A 24,783-nucleotide genomic window follows, 5' to 3' on the forward strand; every position below is an offset into this window, starting at 1 on the left:
TCTGTATAAAATTATGGACTTTATTACACATTTTAAAAATTCCAATTTCTTGAAGCCTTGTCAGCAAATACCTACTTTGACAAATGAAAAAATAAGTTCTCTGCCCTACAAGCTATACCATGATCACAAATCCAATTTTAAAGAGAGATGCTGCATGATTTTTAATTGTACACTGAACAGTTGGTTAATATTATCAGTGAAACAGGGTTAATCAATTTACTTAGTTACAAAAATCACAAAATGTACAAAGCAGTCTTGCACAATTATTATCACTTAATCCCCAGTATTCATATTAACTGAAGTCAGTTACTTACAAGTGTAGCCAGAGACTGGTTAAAAGTCCAGCATGGTTCTAGCTTCAAAGCTGTTATTAATGTAGAAAAAAAAAATCTTAAAGAGAAATAATTCAAACTTGATAAAAAAAAAACAAGATGAAAAGCTTGCTTGTTATATACACTGGTGTGTTTAATATTTAAAGAATAATCTGAATGCTCAGACTTGTAATCAAAAGCAAATCAGTATTTTTGTTTCATTCAGATGCCAGAAAATTTTGTAATATCGCAGCTCTCAGGGTGCGCCAGCACTGTCAGTTCAAATTGTAAATAGTCTGATTCCTGTAGTAGCTTGTGAGCATCCACCACACAAAATCATGTTACCTACACTGTTATGTACATCGTACTATCCTTTTCTCAAAAATAATGACAACTTCCTCATCCCAACACTGTGGAGCTAGGAATTCTTTTGAAATTAAACACCAAGTAATCATTAAATACATGGCAACAACAAAATTAGTTTCAGGGGTTCAGGGACTCTGTTCAAAGGACAATTTCAGTCCATAGCAAGTTTCTAGCAAGGATAGAGAAATAAGTGATTTTCTGTTGAATTTATTACCACAATTATGCAAGAATTGTCAATATAGGTAACAGTGCTCAGTAGAATTAGATAGGCTAAATTTCTTTTCCTTTTTAAAGACATTTTGTTAATTTCTAAAATGCTGGGAGAGATTTTGGAGGACAGTACACCAGAAGAAGATCAGCACTAATGTTTGGGAAGAAGCTCACAGGCAGTCTTCTTTAAGCAAGAGAGCTGATTAAAGCTGATGTGCAGAATCCCATACAGTTTAATAGTGACAGAACAGAAGCTAAATCATCTGAAACTGTAATCCACTCAGGATATGTCCTGGGCATTGGAGTATATTCTTTTCTGACCTGTGACAAGACAGCAACTGTGGGAATTCCTATGAAACATGACTTAAAAGAATTAAAAAACCCTCACCCCTGGCCTGAATTTTTATCCAAATAGCAGCATTTTGCTTCGATGCAAAGCAGCAGCAAGTAAAACTGTCTCCGGATGATGAGCACTCTTACTGTAAAACAACAGATTTCCCCTGAAGCTGCAGGACATCTTACATCAAGAAAAGACCTCACAAACTGAAAACTTGAGATAGGGCTGCAGCTCAGTGGTAGAGGGCTTGCTTAGCATGTGTGAGAACCTGGGTTTGATCCCCAGCACTGCCAAAATCAAACAAACAACAAAAACAAGACCAACAACAAAACCCAGAAACCTTACCAATCTTAAAGTCTTAATCAAGTGCTGACCACAGAAATTTCTAGTTTAACAAGAAGGAAATACTAATACAAAAGCATTCCCTTTAAAAGCACAAAATATACTTTTAACCCAATGTACTCCATAAATTGCTACCTATTAACTGTATATTTAGGTAACATAAGACTTTAAAGAGTATTAAATAACCATTACTCCCATTTGGCACACGGATAAAAATAGTTATCATGATCTCATATGTATGTATGTATGTATGTATGTATGTATGTTTGTATGTATATGAGAATCTCATTACTACAGAAAACTGTATTTATACAGTGTGAAACTGAGCTATATTCTGAAAACTAAAACAGAAGCCACTTCTAACTCAGAACTAAGAGAAAATTACTTGTGAAATTAGTGATTAACCTCTTTATTCAATATATTTAACATATATATGTATATATATGTTAGAACACATGAAAATAAAATCTATAAACAAAGATTAAAATCTGAGTGAAGAAAGAGTTTTGACAGAAGATAAACTGTAGGGCATGTCAACCTTGGTAGCAGGCTGACTCCTTCCTTGGTCCTACACTATATGAATGAGGTGTCCAGTTCCTCTTAGTCTTTCATGGAATTAGAGCTTTTACTCATTTGAAAAGTAAAAGTATTTACAACAATTAGTACAAATTATTCTACACTCATAAATTAGTTATTTGCCTTTTGAGGATATAAAGTAGGAATTCAATTCATTATCAAAATGGGAGATTATGAAAATACTGATATTATCAGTCTGAAATTTAAAAGATTATGTTCTCTAAACAAAACTGCACATTTTTTATTCTAAGCAATAAACATAAATGTTATAGAACATCTTTTGAAATGTCACTTATCAATAAAAATTATTTCACAATACAGAAAATATAATGTATCACTCCACAACACTTCCTTTACATGTCAATGCTAATATAAAATGCTTGAACAACAACAAAAATCTTTCAATAAATTCTGAAATTTTATTCTAACCCTTACTGCTCTGCAGCAATAAGTAAAGTCCCTACCTTAGAACTGAGAAGATGGTGACAAAATGCCAAGAACTGTATCAAACGCCAACAGACACTTTTTCTTTCCTCCTGCCATGATATACTGCCATCAGAGACATGGAGCAAGCCCAGAAAATGCCCCGAAATCAACAGCACCGTGTGCCACTGCCCTAGTGATTTCATACAAATCCTACTGCATGCATACTTAATATTGTTAGGATATTTGCAAACCTGTAGGATTCTCCATACAAAGGGTTTTAAGCTCATTCGGTTGAACACTCCCTCACTACCAACAAGACATTCCTAAAGAAAGGGAAAGAGCACATGCGATGTCAGAATCTGAAGAATAAATGATTTCTTATGGAGACAGTCAATTATAGTGCGTGATAAAAAGCACTCAGAATTTCAAAGAAAAATATCTTGAGCAAGTGTGATTCCTCAGCAATCTACTACAGGAAAGTAAGCAGGTCTTACTTAGGTAAGCAGAATTTGATGATAATGCATAGTATTTTATTTTTAAGGGGATATGTGCAATATTATATATAGTCTTTTTTAAATGAAGCTGAAACAAGCAAATATAAAGCTTAGTCTCCTCCTTGGTCTTTTAACTTGGTTACCTTGTGCCACATTCCAGGGGACAGGGAAAATCAGTCAAGAAGCAAAAGCAAGCTTATGCTGTTTATGCTTCTGATTCTCTTTTTTTGCCTTCTTCTCCCAAATCACTCTCCTCTGATTGGCTACTGCTAAGGACAAGCTGGCCCTCACTACCAGCCTGGTTTGGTCTACTGGAAGCAGCTATCAACCGACTCTGTTCTTCCAAGTCCTGGTGGAAAGATAAAAAAGAAACTAAGTTAACTGTCAGTAGCCAAATGGAAAACTACAGTTTTCTAAACTAATTTTCTATGTACTTTTACTGTATTTGAGGGACACTCCAATCCTGTCACATGCATAATTCTGGCAATCTGATGAAAAGAAAAGCCATATTCAACAAATGGGAGACAACAGGGTGAATTTTGGCATAGTATGAATAACTCCATAAAAGCAAACATCTAAAAAAAAAGTTCACAATTTTATCCTCCCTTTCTCGTTCTATGGCTCATAACCAAGTTCCATCCTCATATCTCATTACCCACTATGCAAGACTCTCATAGTCAGAAAGTTACGTTGTAGTCCACATCCTATTCCCCACTCCTCTCCAGGGGTTACTTTCCCTCAGTTAAAATGTATCTCGGTGCTGTCTTTGCATTTTCTCTTCTCAGCCCTACCTACATCCAACTCATTTCCAGTTCTTACTGGTCTCTTTGCATACATATTCCCCAGTTACTTTCTCTGTTTTTTTATCATTGATGCCACCACCCTTAACAGGATCCTACAATCCCTTGTTGGATCAGCTAATCAAGTTTTGGATCTGAAAACTGTGTACTTTTAATTAGGCAAGTTTGATCCTTACTACACAAAAAAATTAAAAAGTGTGCTGTGGGGGAATGGAAGAAGCCCTGAGTGAATGTGTATTACTGACATGAGCACAGCCTTGTCAAGGACTGCAATGTCTCAAACCCATGGGAACTGGCAAAGCTACCTTCTGGTCTGTATGCAGATGCTGAGTGTGCAAAAACTAGCAACCTCAGTTTCCCCTTCCCTCCTCCTACCTTAGGAATGACTACAACCTGAGACTGCTCCCTCCAGAGACCCACAGACTGCTGACCCCTCCCTCCACAAGAGCTGTACATAAGTAACTCTGAGTTGGGGTTGTTGTGTGGTAGTAGGTGCCACTCCATCAGAAAGAGCATTCCATCCCAGCTTTTCTGTGCATGTGTACATCTTTTCGTCAGTGTCTGTCCTTTATTTATTCCCTTGTCACCCCAATCTGGTTTCCAGGACCAACCAAACTGTGCTGAATGCTGTGTGCATGAGTGTGTGTATTTGTATGTATGTGTGTGTATTATATGGTACGTATATGAATATGACACTCTTGCTGATTCTTGATGATGCTTAAAATAAAATGTGGCTTTCAGCAAGACAATTAAGTCTATTATTGGTATATGAAAATTCTAGCATGTTTCTTTAACAGAAAACTGTATTTCATGGCAGCTACTATGCAATTCAGATGTCAACCCTTTTTTGCTGTGCAATGAATCATCTAGTTATGAGGTGGCCGAACAAGAAAAAATAAATGGACTTCCATTTGGAAACTAAAGTCTGAAAGTCACAGTGCTGAATTATTTATCATCAGTACCACATAACGGAACAGATACCTTCTCGATCTGTTTTTGCTTGCTGAGTTCTTTCTGTTGTTTCTCTTTTACTCTCTCTATTTCTTTTTGTTTTTCTGATGCCCTACGATCCTAAAAGGGGGTAGACAAATAAAACAAACATGTTAAATAGAAAGTAATTTAAATTATATACATTTCAATTAATATGGGCTTTGTAACTTTTCAGTATTTTTATATAAAGCACACCAATAGTTTTCCAAGGGTTTATCTATGTAGCCCTGGCTGTCCTGGAACTCACTCTGTAGACCAGGCTGGCCTCTAAGTCACAAAGATCCACCTACTTCTGCCTCCCAAGTGCTGGGACTAAAGGTGTGTGCCACCACCATCTGGTCCCAGATTCTAAATGCTATACGAGCAATAGCATCTACTGTTACTCTCATTTAGCAAAACAATTTTACTTACTTGCTAGTATGAAAGAGCTTTTATTATACTGCTTTAACCTAGAACATCCTTGGAAATTAAGTGGCTCTGATTCTTACCAGTTCAGCATGCAGTGCTATCTGTTTTGCCAATCCAACAGAATCACAAATCTAAAAGGAGAAAAGACAGACCTCAGATACTTTTCTATTACACTAAAATTCTCAAATCCCAAATGGATGACATATCTAGTTTAATAATAATAATAATAATAATAATAATAATAATAATAAATAATCTAGTTTTTTAATAAGAAAACATACAAGTTTAAATAAGAATTTACTTAAAGATATTTCAACCAAAACAATTTCACCATGTTTTCTTCAGAATCTATGTGCTTCTGCTGCTGGCTTTCCCTGCCCATCCTACTTCTTGTTATATCAAACTCATTACTGATGGAGACTACTGCAGAGATCTACAACTGCTCAAAATGTAGACAGTGAGTGGCTGTAGAGTGGTCAGGCCTAATTGATACCCCTATACCTAAGGCTAAGGGAAAATCATGTAAGAGAGAGTTGAAAAGACTAAGAGCCAGAAAACCAGAACATCTGCTGTGAAATAGTGTCTTCTAGACATGACAGGGAAGATAATATCCATGAAATCTCAACAACATAGTAGCCTAACAAGACCTGAAAATTGACAATGATTGACATGCCAATGTAAATGGAGGAAATTTCACAAGGCCTTACCCAAGAGCTACAGACAACCAATGGCTGCTGAGAGAAGAAGAATCTGTTTTGTCCAGGGACAAGCCCCAATAGGCTATCCAATTCTAAGTGGTTAGCCCAAAACACATGCATATAAAAGAAACACTAAAAGGACTCAGTATGGTTTATACACACATACACACACACCAATAATAATTAAGTCATGGGGGAACAAAGGAGGAGTTGGAAAGGGGAGAGGGAGAGGAGATTGATGTATGAAGTTCTCATAAATACAAAAAACTTAAAATTTTAAAGCATCATTACTGATATAATAAATCACCCAAAGAATGATGATGATATTGATGTAAACTAGTAACACTTAAAAATGACTATAGGAATATATACTAACCCACTATTCCCAGGGTGAGTTAACGAGACAGAAGGCTGAGCTAGCTATCAATAGTCTACAGAAGCTGACATAGTCAGAGCACATGCTTTCATGATGCAGCTCAGCTGCACGAGGCATAACCTGAGAGCTTTCTCCAGAAATTTTAGGGTAAAACTGTGACTCTGATAGGTATTTTATAAAGTAAACATTCTGAAAGGCAGGTACCTTTTCCCCTTCATTGTTTGATTCAAATATGTAGCAGACTGATGACAAACTACTTTCACTTCTTCCGCCTGATGTCCGAAGAACAAATCCAAAAAGGCGTTTATTTTCCTGGTGTGTAGCATACAAAACTACACATGCTAATGGAAACTGCCACAAAACACCATAAATAAACATGAGATCTTCCAAATCATTACAGCAGCATTCGGATGATAAAAACTCATGATAAATTCTAAAAATATTATAAATAGAATTTTAAAGACAAATTTTCAATGGAATAATCATCTAGAAACAAATAATGCTGTATTTGGCATAGACATTACCAAAAAGTGATTAATAAATATTGAGTTTTACTCAATAACATATTTGCCAATACAAATTTAACTACAGAAACTTTCTACTTAGTAAATGATTAAATAAAAAGATACACTATAAAATAAACTCAATTATGTTCATGTTTTGATTTCTACTGCTAATTTGTTTGGCAAATAAACTCTCTAGGGATAAAAAAAAAATTCAACCAAAATGTGTTGAATCCTTAAGTTATATAGTGCTTAGTAAATTTTTAGGGCTGTCTATATATGTAACTACAGCCTAAAAACCAATCTTAATTGGTATTGTCATATTAGGAGATAAGGACCAGATTATTATCAAACTATAAAATGTATATATGAACAAAAGATACTTAAAGCTTTAATCACATAGAACTCACTGTGAGCCTTGTAACTTGGGTCTGCGGATCAATTAACCTATAATAATTAAGAATTTGGATAATTTTTTAATTAGGCTGAATTAAAAAAATCATTTTTCCTGTAAGTTTGTTTGGAGAGGGTTACTACTTACTTCAAACAGTCACAAGTGACTAATAAGTGTGATTCTGTCATACGAAAGATGTTATGGATGGCCCGAGCTGCTAAGATCTGGCGCATTGTTTCATAAACAACATCTGGATGGCCATCTGATTTTACCTCCATTGAACCAAGGAATCGCACAATAAATAGCTGATGAAGAATAGAGTCTGTAATAGAACATGGTACATTATGGTGACAGATGTCTTTGGTTTCTCAGCACAGGTTAGCCTTAAACTCACAATTATCCTGCTTTATAGCATCCTGGCTGCTAGTACTACAAGTGTATGCATTCTGCTTAAGTATTTATGTAATTTTAAACCCTGTAGTTCCTTTCCAAAAGAATATACTGCAAGGTTTACCAAAGAAAAATAAAACCTAAAGGAGGAATTTTGAAATAACCTTTAACACTACAGTCAGTATTCAAGTTAAAGGAAAATTAAGGTCTCAGTTTCAATCAGCAAAATATAATGTTACAGTGATATGATCTGTGGTAGTCTGACTGAAAATGGCCCTCATAGGCTCACAGGGAGTGGCATTTTTGGAGGTGTGCCTTGTTGTAGTACTGTGACCTTGTTGGAGGAAGTGTGTCACTGCAGGTGAGCTTTGATGTTTCAGAAACTCAAGCCAGGCCCAGTGGCTCACTCTTCCTGCTGCCTATAGAACTCTCAGTTCCTTCTCCATCACCATTGACTGCCTGCATGCTGCCATGCTTCCTGCTGAGGACAATAGACTACACCTCTGAACTGTAAGCCAGCCTCTATTAAATACTATGTAAGAGTTGTCATGGTCATGGTGTCTTTTCATAACACTAGAAACTAAGATATGGTTCTAGATGAATATAATTCTTTATACTATTCCTATAACTTTACTGTAAGTTCAAAATTATATTTAAGAAAAGTAGCTGCAGCCAGGTGTGGTGGTGGTACATGCCTTTAACCTCAGTACTTAAGAGGCAGAAGCAAGTGAATAGATATCTCTGAGCTAGAGCCCAGCCTGGTTTTCAGAATGAGCTCCAAGCAACCAGTACTCTGTGACATAGAAACCAAGGAAAGAAGGAGGGGGGGGGGAGGGGATGACTGACTGAGAGCTGATGGGGCTAGGGATAATGACTCAGTATATTGTGTGTTAAGTATTAGCTACAAAAGCATGAGGACCTGTGTTTGGATCCAGAGCACCCACAAAAAGCTAACTGCAAGAACAGCTGTGACAGTGGGTGTCTGTAACTCTAGGGATTAGGAACATAAGTGAGGGACACAGAGGGAATTGCTGGCCAACAAGCTCAAGATTCAGTGAAGGAGCCATGTCTCAAAAAATAGGTGAAAAAGGATAGAGGGAGATACTCAATGCAGACCCTTGGCCTACAAAGGCACGCACACACACGCACGTGCGCACACACACCACATACGTGCACATTTATATATACCACAATACACACAATAAATCAACAACAAACCCAGCGACTGGCTGGGTATGCTGGAACATGCATGTAATTCTAGTACTTGGGAAGGAGAGGCAAGTCATCCTTGGCTACATAGTGAGTTTGAAGGTAGCCTAGTTACTTGAGAACTGTCTTTAAAAAAAAAGGAGAGAAAGAAAGAAAGAAAAGAAAAGGCACTGGAAAACCGAACACACCCTTCTGCCACCCAACACACCCAGGTCCCATGTCAAGTGCCCCAGCCTAATTTGGCCTCAACCAACCTTTAGGATTCCACTAAGTCCTGCTTTGCTACCTTTAACCCACAAGAGCCTCTCACACCACATCCCTCTACACTCCAGGGTTGGACCAGAAAACACATGCTATACACCAGCCCAGTCCACTCTGTTCACTCAACTTCCTTCCACCTAAGCCATTTCTCATCTTTAGGCCTAACCCACCTGTACATCCTTTCTTATGTCCCAACTTGCTCTGTCCATACTAGTCATAAAACTAGGAAAAGAAATCCATATGCCCAAATATTATTTCAAGAATATGAACAATATGAAAAGATCAAGCCAGTATTTCCTCTTCAAAACCTACCAGTGCAGAAACCCCACCTGCCTGGTCTCTGACCCCCACTGCCGGTCCTCTACTGGAGTTCTGGACCTCTCCCAAAGGTCCCCCATCTCCACGGGGACCCCAAAGGCTGGATCCTTGACCCCCATCACCGGGCCTCTGCTAAAGAGGCCTCAGCTAGATCCGCCTATCGGTGGGGAAACATACTGAGTCTCAGCCTAGTCTTTGAACCCCATTGTCTTTGACCCCCCCCCCCATCACCAGGCCTCTGCTAAAGGTGAGTCTGGGACCAATTTGGGTGGAATCTATCTCTCTCTCCCTCCCTCCCTCCCTCCCTCCCTCCCTCCCTCTCTCTCTCTCTCTCTCTCTCTCTCTCTCTCTCTCTCTCACACACACACACACACCATTCCCTGAGAACTCCCTGGATTGGCCCCAGATCTGGCTCCCCCTGTCCCCATCCAGAGTGCTCCTAGTGCTCTGATACACACCCACCCACCCCCATCAAGAGCCTGCCCTCCCCCTACCCTGTGCCCTACCCTGCCCACTGTCCCACCACTCTGGTTGAGCACTGGGACAGAGGGTGGAGCCAACAATCCTGCCTCCTTCAGGAACTTCCTAGAACTGTTCTGAGCACACTAGACCTGCCTATTCACTTGGTTATCACCCAGAATCCCCACCTGCCTGGTTTCTGACCCCCACCACCAGTCCTCTACAGGAGTTCTGGGCCCCTCCTGAGCCACCGTGGGCTGGAATCTTGACCTCCATCACCCAGCCTCTACTAAAGAGGCCTCAGCTGGAGAGTGCCTGGCCCAGGCTAAATCCACCTATCGGCACACGGAACATCCTGAGTCATAAGCCTTCGGGATCTTTGACCCCCATAGCCGGTCTTCTGCCGAAGCCTGATCTTTGACCCCCATGACCGGGCCCCTGCATAAGGAGAGACCTCCTAGACAGCTTGGATCACCCAGAGCTACAGACATCGAACCTCTGACCCACCTAAACCCAACTGGGGAGTACGGGGGGGGGGGGAAGGAGAGGGAGGGAGGGAGGGAGAGAGAGAGAGAGAGAGAGGGAGGGAGGGAGGGAGGAGACCCCACCTACACCTACTGGAAGAAGTGATAGGAAGATGGCAATACAAGAAAACACCTAACAATAGAAAGACAAGCACAACACCACCAGAATCTAGGGACGCCACACCAACTAGACCTGAACACCCCAAAGCAGATGAATCAGAACAGAACGACTTAAAAATTATTGTCATAAAAATGACAAAGATGATGTGAGAAAATCCCTTAAAGAAGTAGAAGAAAAAACAAACAAAAAATTGGAAGAAATGAACAAATTTCTCTTAAAAAGTATGGAAAGCCAAGAAAAAAACAATTAAGCAGGTGAAGGAAACGGTTCAAGACTTGAAAACTGGGAGTTCCCACCGGCAAGATCCTTGACCCTGAAAGCAGGGCCTCTGCTAAAGAAAGAGGCCTCAGCTGGAGAGTGCCACTTTCCAGTGAGATCAGACTATCCTGCAGAAACTTCCCAAGTTTCAGCTCAGCCTTTGTCCTCTTCCGCCAGCCATTGGCTAGAGCCATTGATTAGTGGCATGTTCTACTGGATCCAGCCCTGACCCCATCCCTGTGTCCCTGTCTGTGGAGAGACCTCCTATAGAGCTTAGACCACCCAGAGCTACAGATACTGAACCTCTGACCCACATAAGCCCACTGGGGAAGTACCATAGAGAGGGGGGGAGACCCCACCAACACCTACTGGAAGAAGCTATGGGAAGTCGGCAATACAAGAAAACACCTAACAACAGAAAGACAAGCATGACACCAGAATCTAGGGAATCTACACCAACTAGAATGGAACACAACAAAGCAGAGGAAGCAGAAGGGAACGACTTAAAAATTACCGTCATAAAAATGATAGAGGCCCTCAAAGAAGATGTGAGAAAATCCCTTAAGAAATGGAGGAAAAAACAAACAAAGTGGAAGAAATGAACAAATTCCTTAAGGAAAGCAAAGAAAGTACAGAAAGCCAAGAAAAAACAATTAAGCAGGAGAAGGAAATGGTTCAAGACTTGAAAACTGAAATAGAGAAAACAAAGGCAACACAAACCCAAGGAATGCTGGAAATAGTAATTTCGTATTCATTGCAGGAGAAATCCATCAGCACAAAGTCTCAGTTCTGAACATCTATGCCCCAAATACAAAGGCACCCACACTTGTAAAAGAAACACTACTAAAACTCAAAGCTCACATAAACCCTCACACACTCATAGTGGGAGACTTCAACACACCACTCTCACCACTAGACAGGACCACCAGTCAGAAACTTAACAAAGAAACAAAAGAACTCACAGAAATTATGTCTCAATTGGGTTTAACAGACATCTATAGAACATTCCATCCAAACACAAAAGAATATATGTTCTTCTCGGCTCCACATGGAACATTCTCTAATATCGTCCACATACTAGGTGACATAACAAACCTCAACTGATACAAGAGAATAGGAATAGTCCCCTGTATCTTATCAGACCACCATGCTTTAAAATTGGAATTCAACAACAACACAAATAGCAGAAAACCTGGAAACTCATGGAAACTGAACAATGTACAATTGCACCAAACCTGGATCAAAGAAGAAATAAAGAAAGAAATTAAGGACTTTCTAATATTCAATGAGAATGAGGACACAACATACCCGAACTTATGGGACACCTTGAAAGCAGTGTTACAAGGGAAGTTCATTGCACTAAGTGCCCATATGAAGAAAACAGGATGGTCACATTAGAGAATTAACAGCACAACTGAATAACAGCTTTAGAACAAAAAGAAGCAAACTCACCCTGAGGACTAGACACCAGGAGATAAGCAATTTGAGGGCTGAATGAAATCAATAAAATAGAAACCAAGAAAACAATACAAAATTAAAAAAAAAAAATCAATGCAACAAAAAGTTGGTTTTTCAAGAAAATCAACAAGATAGACAAACCTTTATCCAAACTAACAAAAAGGCAGAGAGAGAACTTGCAAATTAACAAAATCAGAAACGAAAAGTGGAACATAACAATGAACACAGAGGAAGTCCAGACAATTTTCAGGTCATACTTTGAAAATTAAAAGGAAATGGACAAATTTCTGGATAACTATCACTTACCAAAATTAAATCAAGAACAGACAAACAACTTAAATAGACCTATAATCCCTAACAAAATAGAAGCAGTCATCTAATAAGCTTTACAACCAAAAAAGCCCAGGACCAGATGGCTTCAGTGCAAAATTCTACCAGAAAATCAAGGAAGAGCTAATACCAATGCTCCTCAAATTGTTCCACACAATAGAAACAGAAGGTTCATTACCAGACTCTTTTTACGAGGCCACAATCACCTTGGCACCCAAGCCACACAAAGACACAACAATATCCCTCTTGAACATTGATGCAAAAATACTCAATGAAATACTGGCAAAACAAATCCAAGAATACATTAGAGAAATCATCCATCATGACCAAGTAGACTTCATCCCTGGATCAGTATGGTGGTTCCTCAGGAAAATGGGAATCAGTTTACCACAGGACCCAGAAATCCCCTTCTTAGGCATATACCCAAATGATCCACATCCATGCAACAAAGACATGTGCTCAACTATGTTCATAGCAGCATTATTTGTAATAGCAAGAACCTGGAAGCAACCTAGATGCCCCTCAATTGAAGAATGGATAAAGAAGATGTGGCACATCTACATTATGGAATACTACTCTGCAGAAAAAAACAATGGAATCTTGAAATTCGCAGGGAAGTGGATAGAACCTGAAGAAACCATCCTGAAAGAGGTAACCCAGTCACAAAAAGAGGAACATGGTATGTACCTGCTCATATATGAATTTTAGACCTAGAGCAAAGGATCACCAGCCTGTAATTCACACCACCAGAGGAACTAGGATACAAGGTGTATTCTAAGAGATTCATACAAAGTCGCTCACAGAAAGGGAAAGGGACAAGTTCTCCAGAGCACATGGGGAGTGTGTGTGTGGGGGGGGGGGGGACAGTGAGTGGAGAGGGAACTAGGAGAAAGAGAAGGGGAGGAGAGAAAGCACGTGGGACTAGGAAGATTGAGTCAGGGGAGGAATAGAAGACAGAAGAGAGGGAGAGAGGGGGGAGGGGGAGAGAGAGAAAGAGATAGAGCCAGAGAGAGAGAGAACATAAAAGAGGGAGCCATTATAGGATTGAAGAGAAAACTGAAATGTCCAGAGACCTACAGGACTGACTCCAACTAACAATTTGAGCAACAGTGGAAATGCTACTATAAATGCCCTTCCTTGATAATAAGATCAACAACTAACTTATCCACCATCATGGAGCCCTCATCTAGTACCTGTTGGAAACAGAAGCAAACACCCACAACTAAACACTGAACTGAACTAGAATCCAGATGCAGAGAGGGAGGACAAGACCATGGAGCAGAAACGCACAGAGACCGCTGACCTAACAAGGAGGAGCTAACGGGCCCCCAGACTGATAGCTGGAAATCCAGCATGGGACTGACTCAGGCCCCCTGAACATGGGTCTCAGCTAGAAGGCCTGAGCAGTCTAAGGGACCTCAGACAGTGGAACCAGGATGTATTCCTGGTGTACAAAAGGTCCTTGCGGACATCCCCCATGGAGGGATAACTCCCTTAACCTAGAGACAGGAGAGAAGTCCTAGTCCCTACTTCAAATGATATGACAGATTTAGATGACCTCTCCTGGATGGCATCACCCTACATGTGGAGTTGGTGAGGGTGGGGAGGGGAGGGTGGTTGGGGGGCACGTGAGATGGGGAGAGAGGGAAAGAGGGAGGGAGAGGGAACTGGGGTCGGTATGTTAAAAAAAAAAGTCACAGGAGCCAGCTGAAGGGCCAGAGACAAAACAGTTTGTGGGATGTAATGAATGGAATAATACTAGATTGCAGCCTAAAGCATAAAATAAATACCCATGAGTCTCGGGGGGAAAAAAAAAACAAAAAAGAAAAAACCTACCAGTACTGTGGAAATGTTTGCCAATGACAATTACCTAGGTCAAACCCAAGACACAGAATATAAAAGAACAGTCATAAACTTCATCAAATAATTAAAACAGTTTAAGAAGACACAAAGAAAGAGCTCAGTGAGATTAAAGAGAAATATCTTGAGAACAAACAGCTGAGTGATGTCTACAAAAAAACAAACGTAAGGCTGGTGGAAATGAAGATAATCCAGCCCTTGAGAACAGAATTCAATAAAGAGATAGAAACATTGAAGAGGACTTGAGCTAAAATGAGGATGGACCTCAAAAGCCCAAAAAGCTGAGGTTCCCCAGGGTCTGTTGGCCACGGGACCATGAGGGCCAAGAGAACAGAAGCAACAGGCAAAGCCTTGTCCCACCAGTGAGTAAAACAGACAGCCTCCCAGGAGACTGCTTCAGGGTTACAGCTTAACTTTACTTCAAAGTGAGAGGAGATACAAAGGATGGGAATAGTGGCTAGGGTATTGCCTAATTTGCATTAAACAGCATATTCCTATCATAAAGCTCCCAGCACAATGTCTAAATGCCATATGGGCAGCAGGAGAAAAACTTTTGCAGGGAACTGTGTCAAGGGTCACACTAGAGTAAGTCAGGCATCTAAGCCTAAAGACATTCTCCAAATAAGGTCAGATAGAGAGTAGGAAGCCTCACTGATACGGAACAGGGGAGGTCCTCCTTGTTGCCCAGTTCAGAGAAAGCTGCCAAGCCATAGACTGCAACCTCTGACCAGCAGGGGCTCGCAACAGTAAGCCAACTAGAAAATTCAAGGGAAAGCCTTACAAGAAGGTGTACTGAAAGCTGCAAGAGGGGGGAAAAAATACAAAAGAAAGCCCATCAGAATTAACAGATGATTTCTCAAGCTGTTCTTATGGCCTTTGAAGGCTTTGAAGACCAGAAGATTTTGGAGTAATGAATCCAAAAAGACCATGAGGATCTGCCTAAACTAATATAACTTCCATATTGAAGGGCAAAGAAAGGTTTTCTATAATCTAAATAGCCTAAAAAGTTTTCTACCCAATAAACCAACCTAATGAAAATAGTATTTCTGTCTAAAGAGAGGAAGGAGCACAGCCAAGAGATTATGGAAAGAAATATAAAGCCATAATTATTAAAATACCAAATACCACTGAAAACACAACACCATGAACTAACAACACAATGACTAAAATTAACACACATATTGCTTTGTTATTTGTTTGATTGGGTTTATTTTTTCAAGACAGGGTTTCTCTGAGTAGCCCTGACTAGCCTGGAACTCGCTCTGTAGACCAGGCTGACCTGGAACTCAGAGATTCACCTGCCTCTGCCTCCCAAGTTCTGAAATTAAAGGATGTGTCATCATCACCACTGAAAACACACAAATTCCAATAACATGAAATATCAATGGTCTGAATTGTCAAAACAAAAGACACAGACCAAAAGGATCAAGAAACAAAATCCATCTGTCTGCTGTTTACAAGAAACACACCTTTAAAGATAGGCGGCACTATCTCAGAGTAAATAGATGTACTACAAGCACTCCAATCAAATGGAACCAGGAAGCAAAAAGACTTCCCTTATCCTAGTATCTGATGAAATAGACATCAAACTAAAACTAATCATAAAAGATAAAGGACACTTGGTATTAATCAAGGAAACTCTTAACCAGGATGGCATTATGATCCTAAACATACATTCACCAAAAGCTAGTGAATGTTTAATTTCATTATTTTAAAAAAAAGTACTAATGGATTTAAACACACAGATTAACATCAATCCATAAACAGTGATTCCAACAACCCCTACTTTCTATAATAGACATCACCTGAATAAAAAATACAGAGAAACGTCATAATTAATACCATAAGCCAAATTCAGAAAGGTTGAAGTAACTCTATGTATCCTATCTGACTACAATCCAATAAAATCTATAACAACAAACTCATGGAGACTTCCTTATTTTTTAATGGATGATAAATGAGTCAAAGAAGAAATCAAGAAAGAAAGAAGAAATTTCCAGGAACTAAATGAAAATGAAAACACATCAAAACTAAATTTCTGGGCCATACTGAAAGCAGTCCTTTGAAGTAAATTTAAATCTCTAAGTACCCTACATTAAAACATAAGAAAAAAGCCGGGTGGTGGTGGCACACGCCTTTAATCCCAGCACTAGGGAGGCAGAGGCAGGCCGATCTCTGAGTTTGAGTCCAGTCTGGTCTACAGAATGAGTTCCAAGACAGGCTCCAAAGCCAGAGAGAAACCCTGTCTCGAAAAACAAAACAAAACAAAAACAAAAAATCAGAAAGAGGGACTGGAGAGATGGCTCAGCAGTTAAGAGCACTCATTGGCTGCTTTCCCAGAGGACCCTGGTTCAATTCCCAGTACCAACATGGCATTCCACAATTGTCTAATAACTTCAGTTCTAGAACATACATATAGACATACATACAGGCAAACACTAATGCATGTAAAATAAGAATAAATAAATCAAAAAAATCAGAAAGCGCACAAATAAATAAATGATATACCTCAAAAATTTGGAAGAATATCCAGGCAGTAGTGGCACATGCCTTCAATACCAGCACTCTGGAAACAGGCAGGTGAATCTCTGAGTTTGAAGCCAGCCTGGTCTACAGAGCGAGTTGTAATTGCAGGCAGCCAGAGATACACCAAGAAACCCTGTCTTATAAAACAAAACAAGACCAAAAAAGGAGAAACAAGAACAAACCAAATTGAAACCCAGTTGACAGCAAGAAATAATATAAATCAGAGTATAATTCAATGAAATATAAAAAAAATTACAAAAAAAAGCAATGAATCTAAGAACTAGTTCTTTGAAAAAATAAACAAGATTGATAGACACCTGCTGGGGTCCAACTAATCAGAAGGAGATGATCCAAATTAACAGAATCAGAAATGAACAGGGAAATATTGTGACACCAAAAAAATTCTGAATATTGTAAGGGAATATTCTCAAAAACCTGTTCTCCATTAAGCTGGAAAACCTAAAAAATAATTAATTAATTGATTAATTAAAAACCAAGAATTTCTAGATTCAGCCAAACCACCAAAATTAAAACTCAACAACCTAAACATATAAATAACAAATGAAGTGATTAAAATAGTAATAAAAAGCTTTCCAGCTAAGTAATTCCAGAGCCAGATGGATTCACAGCAGAATTCTACCAGACTTTCAAAGATCTACAACCAATCCTTCTTAAACTATTAAAAAAAATTAGGAGCAGGAGGAGCACTCCCAAGTACCATCAGAGGAGCACTTACTTCCAAGCCCCAATGGAAGAGTACTCCCAGGCTCCATCAGAGGAGCATTTCCAAAACCCATCTAGGAAGCCAGTATCTCTCTCATATCCAAACAGGTAAAAACAACAATAACAAAAGAAAACCACAGTCCAGTATCTGATGAACATAGATTCAAAACTTCTCAATAAAATACTTAGAATAAAAAAGACTATACACCACGACCAAGTGGCTTTATCCCTAAAATGCAGGGATGGTTCAACATATTCAAATCAATCAATGTAATAAACCCAAATGGACTAAAAAAAAAAAAAAAAATCACATGATCATCTCAATAGATGCAGAAAAAAAGCCTTTGACAAAATCCAACATGCCTTTAAGATATAAGTCCTAATAGGACTAGAAGGCACATATCTCAACATAATAAAAGCTATATATAAGAAGCCCACAGCCAACATCATCCTAAATGAAGAACTTGAAACAGCTCCTCTGAAGTCAGGAACAAGCCAGGGTTCCACTACCCACTCCTTTTCAACTGTGTGCTCAAAGCACTAGCTAAAGCAATTAACACAAGCGAAGGAAATTAAAGGGATGCAAACAGGGAAAAAAGTCAGACTATCCCTACTTGCAGATGACATAGTATTATATATTAAGAAATTTTTAAAAAAATCTATCAAGAAACTTCTAGAAATGATGAATTCAGCAGTGTAGCCGATACAGAATCCAACTTGTACAAAGCAATAGCTTTTGTACACACCACCAACAATCACACAGAAGAAGGGATCATAGACATACTCCCATTCACAATTGCCTCAAAGAAAATAAAATACTAGGAATAAACCTAACCAAGAAAGTGAAGGACCTCTACAATAAAAACTTTAAACCTCTGAAGAAAGAGATAAACAAAATAAACAAACAAACAAACAAAAAACTAGAAAATGGAAGAGACATTCCTTGCTCATGGATTAGTAGAATTAATGTTGTGAAAATAATATTTTGCCAAAAGCTATTATAGTTTCAGTGTAATCCCAATCAAAATCCCCATCTCATTCTTCACAAAAATAGAAAAAAAAATCCTAAAATTCATAAAGCCACAAAAACTCTGAAGAACCAAGACAATTCTGAGCAAAAAGAACCATGCTAGAGGGATTACAATTCCAGGCCTTAAGATATATTACAGAGCCATTTAATAAAAACAATATGGTATTGGCACAAACATAGACATAGACCAGTGGAATAAAATCGAAGACTCAAACATGAGTACATGTAACTTAAGCCACGTAATATTTGACAAAGAGGTTAAAAACATACACTGAAGAAAAGAGGGCCTCCAAAAGATGGTGCAGAGTAAACTGGGTGTCCAGATGGGGAAGAATAAAAAATAATGCCTAAGAAATACCTCAAAAAATATTCACTGCATTAGGAAAAGCAAATCAAAACAACTTTAAGGTTTCACCTTACCTCAGTTAAAATGGCAAAGATCAACAAGCAACAAATGCCAGAGGATATGTATCGGAAAAATAACTCTCATTCACTGTTGGTGAGACTGCAAACTGGTCCAGGCACCCTGGAAATCAGTGTGGAAAATTCCCAAAAAGATAATAATAAATCTACCAAGTGACCCAGCTACACCACTCCCTTGGTATATTCACAAAGGATTTATTACATCCTATTCTACAGATACCTGTTCAGTCATGTTCACTGCTGTTATAGTCTCAAAAGCTGTAAAATAGAAATGACCTAAATGTCCTTCAACTGATGAGTGGATAATAAAAATGTAGTACATATACACTATGAAATACTATTCAACGTTAAATGAAATAAAACTCAGCAGGTAAATGGAAGGAATTAGAAAAGATCATATTGAGTGAGGTGACCCAGACCCAGAAAGACATACATCACATGCTTTCTCTCATCTGAGGCACCTAGCTCCAAGTGTTCAGATGTAAGTACATATCCCAGAGTAACTACAGAAATCAGGAAAACAAAAAGGGGTCATTGTGGAGATGGGGACTAGGGGAAGCAATAAAAGTGATCTGATCAGGGAAATGGGGAAAAGAGTAGGGGCTCTAGTAATGAAGGGTGGAGATACAGAAGGAGAAAGGTAAAATAACAATTAGGATGCCTGATTAACTACCCCCCCCAAAAAAAAACCTATAATACACATAAGTCTGTGTATAAATAAATTCATCATTTATATAATTTAAATGAAGATTTTTTTTCATTTGGTCTGATAATGCTCCCTCCAAAGTCCACCTAACAAAAACCCCAACACCAGGCATAAGAAGCCCTGTTAGGAGTTGTTGGTCAGGGTTGTCCAAAAGACTTCCAGAACAGGATACACCATTACCCTTGGTTGCCCTCAAGAGGTAGACGGTAAGTTCTGTATTGCTGAAGACACCATGAACTTCAGATGCTCACCCAGAGACCCTTGACCTGGAACTGCCTCTTTCCTGAGAACTAGCTTCCATGGTACCAAAAGACACCATGCAAGCTTCCAAAAGAAGAAAGTAATCAACAGTCCTACCCAGATATGATGCCTACGAACCAAAATAACCACCCACCTATGAACCCTAACCACCAGCACAGCAGAGTAACCCTCAGGTACAATAGTGGCATCTACACTCTGGTAGTAACAGCTCTCTAATTGGACTTAAAACCCACTCAACAAGAGTATGGGACAGCATTCCAAGTACAGGACACCAGGCAACTACCGAGGGTTAGTAAAGCCAAGGGTCTTGAGTGTGGGAGGATGAAAATGAAAACTTTTTTTTTTTTCTTAAAAAAAAAAAAAAAAAAAAGGCTCCAGTTTATGGACTAAGAATTTTACTATAAGCTCAAAAGTCTATATGACATTCTACAATCATGTATGAATAACTTCTGAAATCAGATTAGATTCTTATGGTTGCCTTAAGAGTACTATGAGCAGAGCACAGATCAAATGCAAATGACACATTTCAAAGTCTACTCCCAGGTCACTCTAGAATGTAAGAATACTGCAATCTGTTCTACCTTCAGTTTCTGATTTTGTGCTTCCTCCAGATTCTCCAAATGGATTCGTACGCCTGAAGTTTAGGAAAAAATATGAACAAATGGGTCAGTCACTACAAGCCACATGGAAGAGACCAGAGTTTAAAACTTTATATGTTTACAAAGAAAAGCTCTAGAATGTCCCATTCTGTTAATGAATGGGACAGCCAGAATACTATATGAGCGAGCATCACTCTTACACTGAATAATAGGCCAAGACAAGGTGTCTGCACTGACTGATTTATCTAGTAGACATAAATTTAGTCACACAAAGCAAAGAATCCTCCTAATACACAATTTTCCAAAAGTTCTCTTTTAAATAAGCCAACAAAGAGGAAGACTAATGTGGTGATAATACTGGAGGCTTTTGAAAGCCAGGAATTTCCTAGAATGGTAAAATTAACAGTCTGTGTTCTTTAAGTACAAATTACAAGTTAACTATAACAATTTGAACACTGTCTAGTTCAAAACATGTACTTCTTTTTCCTGCTAGTTGTATTTCCTACAGCTGGGTCTGTATTTAAGTATTACATATAAGTATCTATATGTACTAAGAGGGCTTGCCTAGAATGCACACAAAGCCTGGGTTTGATTCCCAGCACCACAAACAAAAGTGAGACAAAACTGAACTATATTTCTCAAGATGTAAGTAACAATGCAAGGAGAAAAGTAAACTACTTCCCCTCCCCTTCCAGATCTTAGCTTGCAGCACAATTACAACGGTAGAAGGAAAAACTTCAATTCAAAGAAGTCTTAGAAGTAGTGCTCTAAAATAATAATGGCATTAAAAAAACAAGACAGGAGCTAAGGACATGGCTCAGTCTGACCTGAGCTCAACCCCCCAAGACCTATGTAAAAAAGCCAAGCAGCCATCTTTAATCCCAGCACTCTGGAGGCAGAGGCAGGTGCACATCGGAGTTGAAGACCAGCCTAATTCTAGGACAGCCAGGGAGACACAGAGAAACACTGTCTCAAACACCCTCTTGTCTCCCCACCCCCAAAAAAACAAGCAAGGTTGTGCACACTTTCAATGCCAGCTGAGGAGGCAGAAATGGGTAGACCCCTGGGGCTTACTGGATAGCCAGTCAACCTGGCAAAATCCAGGCCAGTGGGAGATTCTTTATCAAAGAGGTGAATGGCTGAGGACTGGCACTGGTGAACTGTCCTCTGGCTTCCACAAACATGCACATAAACCTACATGTGCATCTATAAACATATTACATACACACACATATACACACACACAGAGAGAGAGAGAGAGACAGAGAGAGAGAGAGAGAGAGAGAGAGGATTAAGACATTGATCTCTATTTTAAAAAAAACATTTATTATTATTTTAGGTGTATAGATGAGTGCCCACATATATGTACATACACTATTTATGTGTCTGGTGTCTGTGGAAGCCAGAAAAGGGCTTCAGATCCCCTGGAATTGAAGTTATGGATGGTTACCAGCTACCACGTAGGTGCTGGGAACCAAACCTGGGTCCTCTGCAAGAGCAGCAAGTGTTGCTAACCACTGAGCCATCTCTCTAGCCCAATACTGATCTCTTTCATATCAGCCTGGTATATCACATCAAATGCTATACATACTTAGCATATTTATACATATTTTCATGACTATATTAATGTCATATGCAAATTTAATGTATTAAATGCCCAACCTCCTTAATAAATGATTCGCCATAGTTTGACTTCTTTATGTGTATGCACATTTGTCTATATAAATTATTGTGTACCACATGCATTCAGGAATCCAAGGCTAGAAGATGGTTTCACATTCCCTGGAACCAGAGTCACGGATAGTTGTGACCTACCGTGTGGGTGCTATGAACTGAACTTGATCCTGATACTCTACAGGAACAGAAAGTGCTCTCAACTTCTGAGCCATTTCTCTAGCCAGACCCCCTAAAAAATGAAGCACTTTGACAAGAGTGCTCTTCCTCTTCTTCATAGTCATCATCATCGAGATGAAGTAATTGTGGTGGTATTTTATTTATGATCTAACAAATAAAGCTAGCTGAAGGTCAGAAAAGCAAAGCAGCCAACCACTAGAGTGTTCTTACCTCTACCAAGGCTCAGAAAGGGGATCCTGTCCTTAGGGTTACTACAGGCTGACTGACTCCTGTCTCCTCCTAACTTATATTCCTCTCTAGTGCTGGGATGAAAGGCATGCGAGTGTTCTTCACCAGTAACATCATCAACATGACAAGATCTCATGCAGTCCAAACTGGACTCAAATTTGCTACACAGCCAAAAACAACTTGAGCTTTTTTTTTTCCTCCTTCTTCCTTTTTTGGTTTTTTGAGACAAGGCTTCTCTGTGGCTTTGGAATCTGTCCTGGAACTCGCTCTGTTGACCAGGAAGGCCTGGAACTCACAGAGATTCGCCTGCCTCTGCCTTCCTAGTGCTGGGACTAAAAGTGTGTGCCGCCACCACCTGGCTAACTTGAGCTTCTGATTCTCCTACTCCCAACTCCCAAGTACTACGATTGCAGGCATGAGCTAATAAGCATGCACAGGTTTTGTGTGGTGCTAGAGATTGAATCCAAGGCTTCATGCACACTAGGCAAGCACTCCACCGACTCAGCTACATCCCCAGCCACATTCTGACACAGAATTTTTAAAATAGTGTCACTTCTCCTGTAATTGACAGGCCAAATGTCCAAATAATAGACTCAATAAGCAATTCAGAATTAAATTTTTTGACATTTGACTATCCTAACATCTTTAATTGATGCAGAAGCCTAAAATAAACAGAATCTGTATGGGTCTATCCTAACTATGAAAATGTTATTAGGCAATTACATGAAAGATAACATAGCCAATGCAGAAATACATCATAAATAGAATCACATTGTCTTTGTGACATCATCACTCACCTGCCTCCTTGGCCAAAGGCTTTTGCCTGGCCAGGCTGATCTTCACACACAGGAGAAATGATATCAAACTGTATTGGAGTATCTGGGGCAACAAGAGAATCTAGAGAGAGGGAAGCCAAATTCGTAGACTCTGATCCCAAGGATCCTGAACTGCTGGTTCGAGCTGTTGGTGGCCGAGATTGTCTAATGACAGAGGAAAATAAAAAGGCACTGAATTTAGTTTTTTCTTTCAGAAGTTCAATGCTTAGCAGATTACAAGAAAAGAAAACAAGCATGCCTTTAGAAATGAAGGCACAGAATCACAAGCCCTGGGCCAACCTGATCTACAAAGCAAGCCCTGAATCAAAAAGTAAAAACTTAATTCTAAATCAGCTAACTATTTAGTAAAAAAGAGTCCTTTCTTTCCACTTAGGAGATGAAGTACCTGCTGCCTAAGCAGGAGAACCTGGGTTTTAATCTTTAACACTTGTATTTTAAAAAGGTGCCCATGTCAGCAGGCATCTGCAACAACAGCATTACAGTGCAGAGATAGGAGACTCAAGGAACCCATTGGCCAGTCAGCGTACCCAATCAATGAGCTCCAGGTTTGTGAGAGACCCTGTTTTAAAAATAAAATTCTCTGGGGCTGGAGAGATGGCTCAGCGGTTAAGAGCACTAGAGGCTCTTCCAGAGGTCCTGAGTTCAATTCCCAGCACCCACATGACAGTTCACAACTGTCTGAACTCCAGGAGTTCTGACACCTTCACACAGATATACATGTAGGCAAAATGTCAATGCACATAAAATAAAAATTAATTAAAAATAAATAAAATTATCCAATTTCTCAACCTCTGGCCTGCACAGGGGCATATACATGCATGTGTGCACACATACACCCTTTACTAGTAAATTTATTATTTTGAAAATATACTTATGTTACTCAGAGATGATTTAGTACTTATCTAAGAAGTACTATAAGTCAAACTGCTTATGAACACTTTAAATAGCTTATACTGTCCATTAAATAACCCAATATATTAACTCACCCTGCTGGACACAGGCTTTTGTGCCTCTGCTGGAAAGATGGGATTAAATAACCCATATACTAACTCACTCTGCTGGACGCAGGCTCTCGTGCCTCTGCTGGAAAGATGGGATTAAATAACCCATATACTAACTCACTCTGCTGGACGCAGGCTCTCGTGCCTCTGCTGGAAAGATGGAATTAAATAACCCAT

General features: G+C 39.3%; 1 protein-coding gene across 2 annotated transcripts in view; it reads right to left on the minus strand.

Moving 5' to 3' along the window:
- Appl1 (adaptor protein, phosphotyrosine interacting with PH domain and leucine zipper 1) overlaps positions 1-24,783 on the minus strand; it is a 54,053-nt gene continuing 29,270 nt past the window's right edge. For both annotated transcript variants that reach the window (XM_051176739.1, XM_051176740.1), the window contains 8 exons: positions 23,567-23,749; positions 20,670-20,722; positions 7,379-7,553; positions 7,248-7,284; positions 6,539-6,685; positions 5,341-5,391; positions 4,844-4,933; positions 1-3,411 (listed from right to left, as the gene is read on the minus strand). In XM_051176739.1, the coding sequence (XP_051032696.1) occupies positions 3,268-3,411; positions 4,844-4,933; positions 5,341-5,391; positions 6,539-6,685; positions 7,248-7,284; positions 7,379-7,553; positions 20,670-20,722; positions 23,567-23,749 (880 nt within the window). In that variant the 3' untranslated portion in view covers positions 1-3,267. The remainder of the gene's footprint in view (positions 3,412-4,843; positions 4,934-5,340; positions 5,392-6,538; positions 6,686-7,247; positions 7,285-7,378; positions 7,554-20,669; positions 20,723-23,566; positions 23,750-24,783) is intronic.

Source organism: Phodopus roborovskii, unplaced genomic scaffold (assembly GCF_943737965.1).
Source record: "Phodopus roborovskii unplaced genomic scaffold, PHOROB, whole genome shotgun sequence".
Taxonomy (NCBI): domain Eukaryota; kingdom Metazoa; phylum Chordata; class Mammalia; order Rodentia; family Cricetidae; genus Phodopus; species Phodopus roborovskii.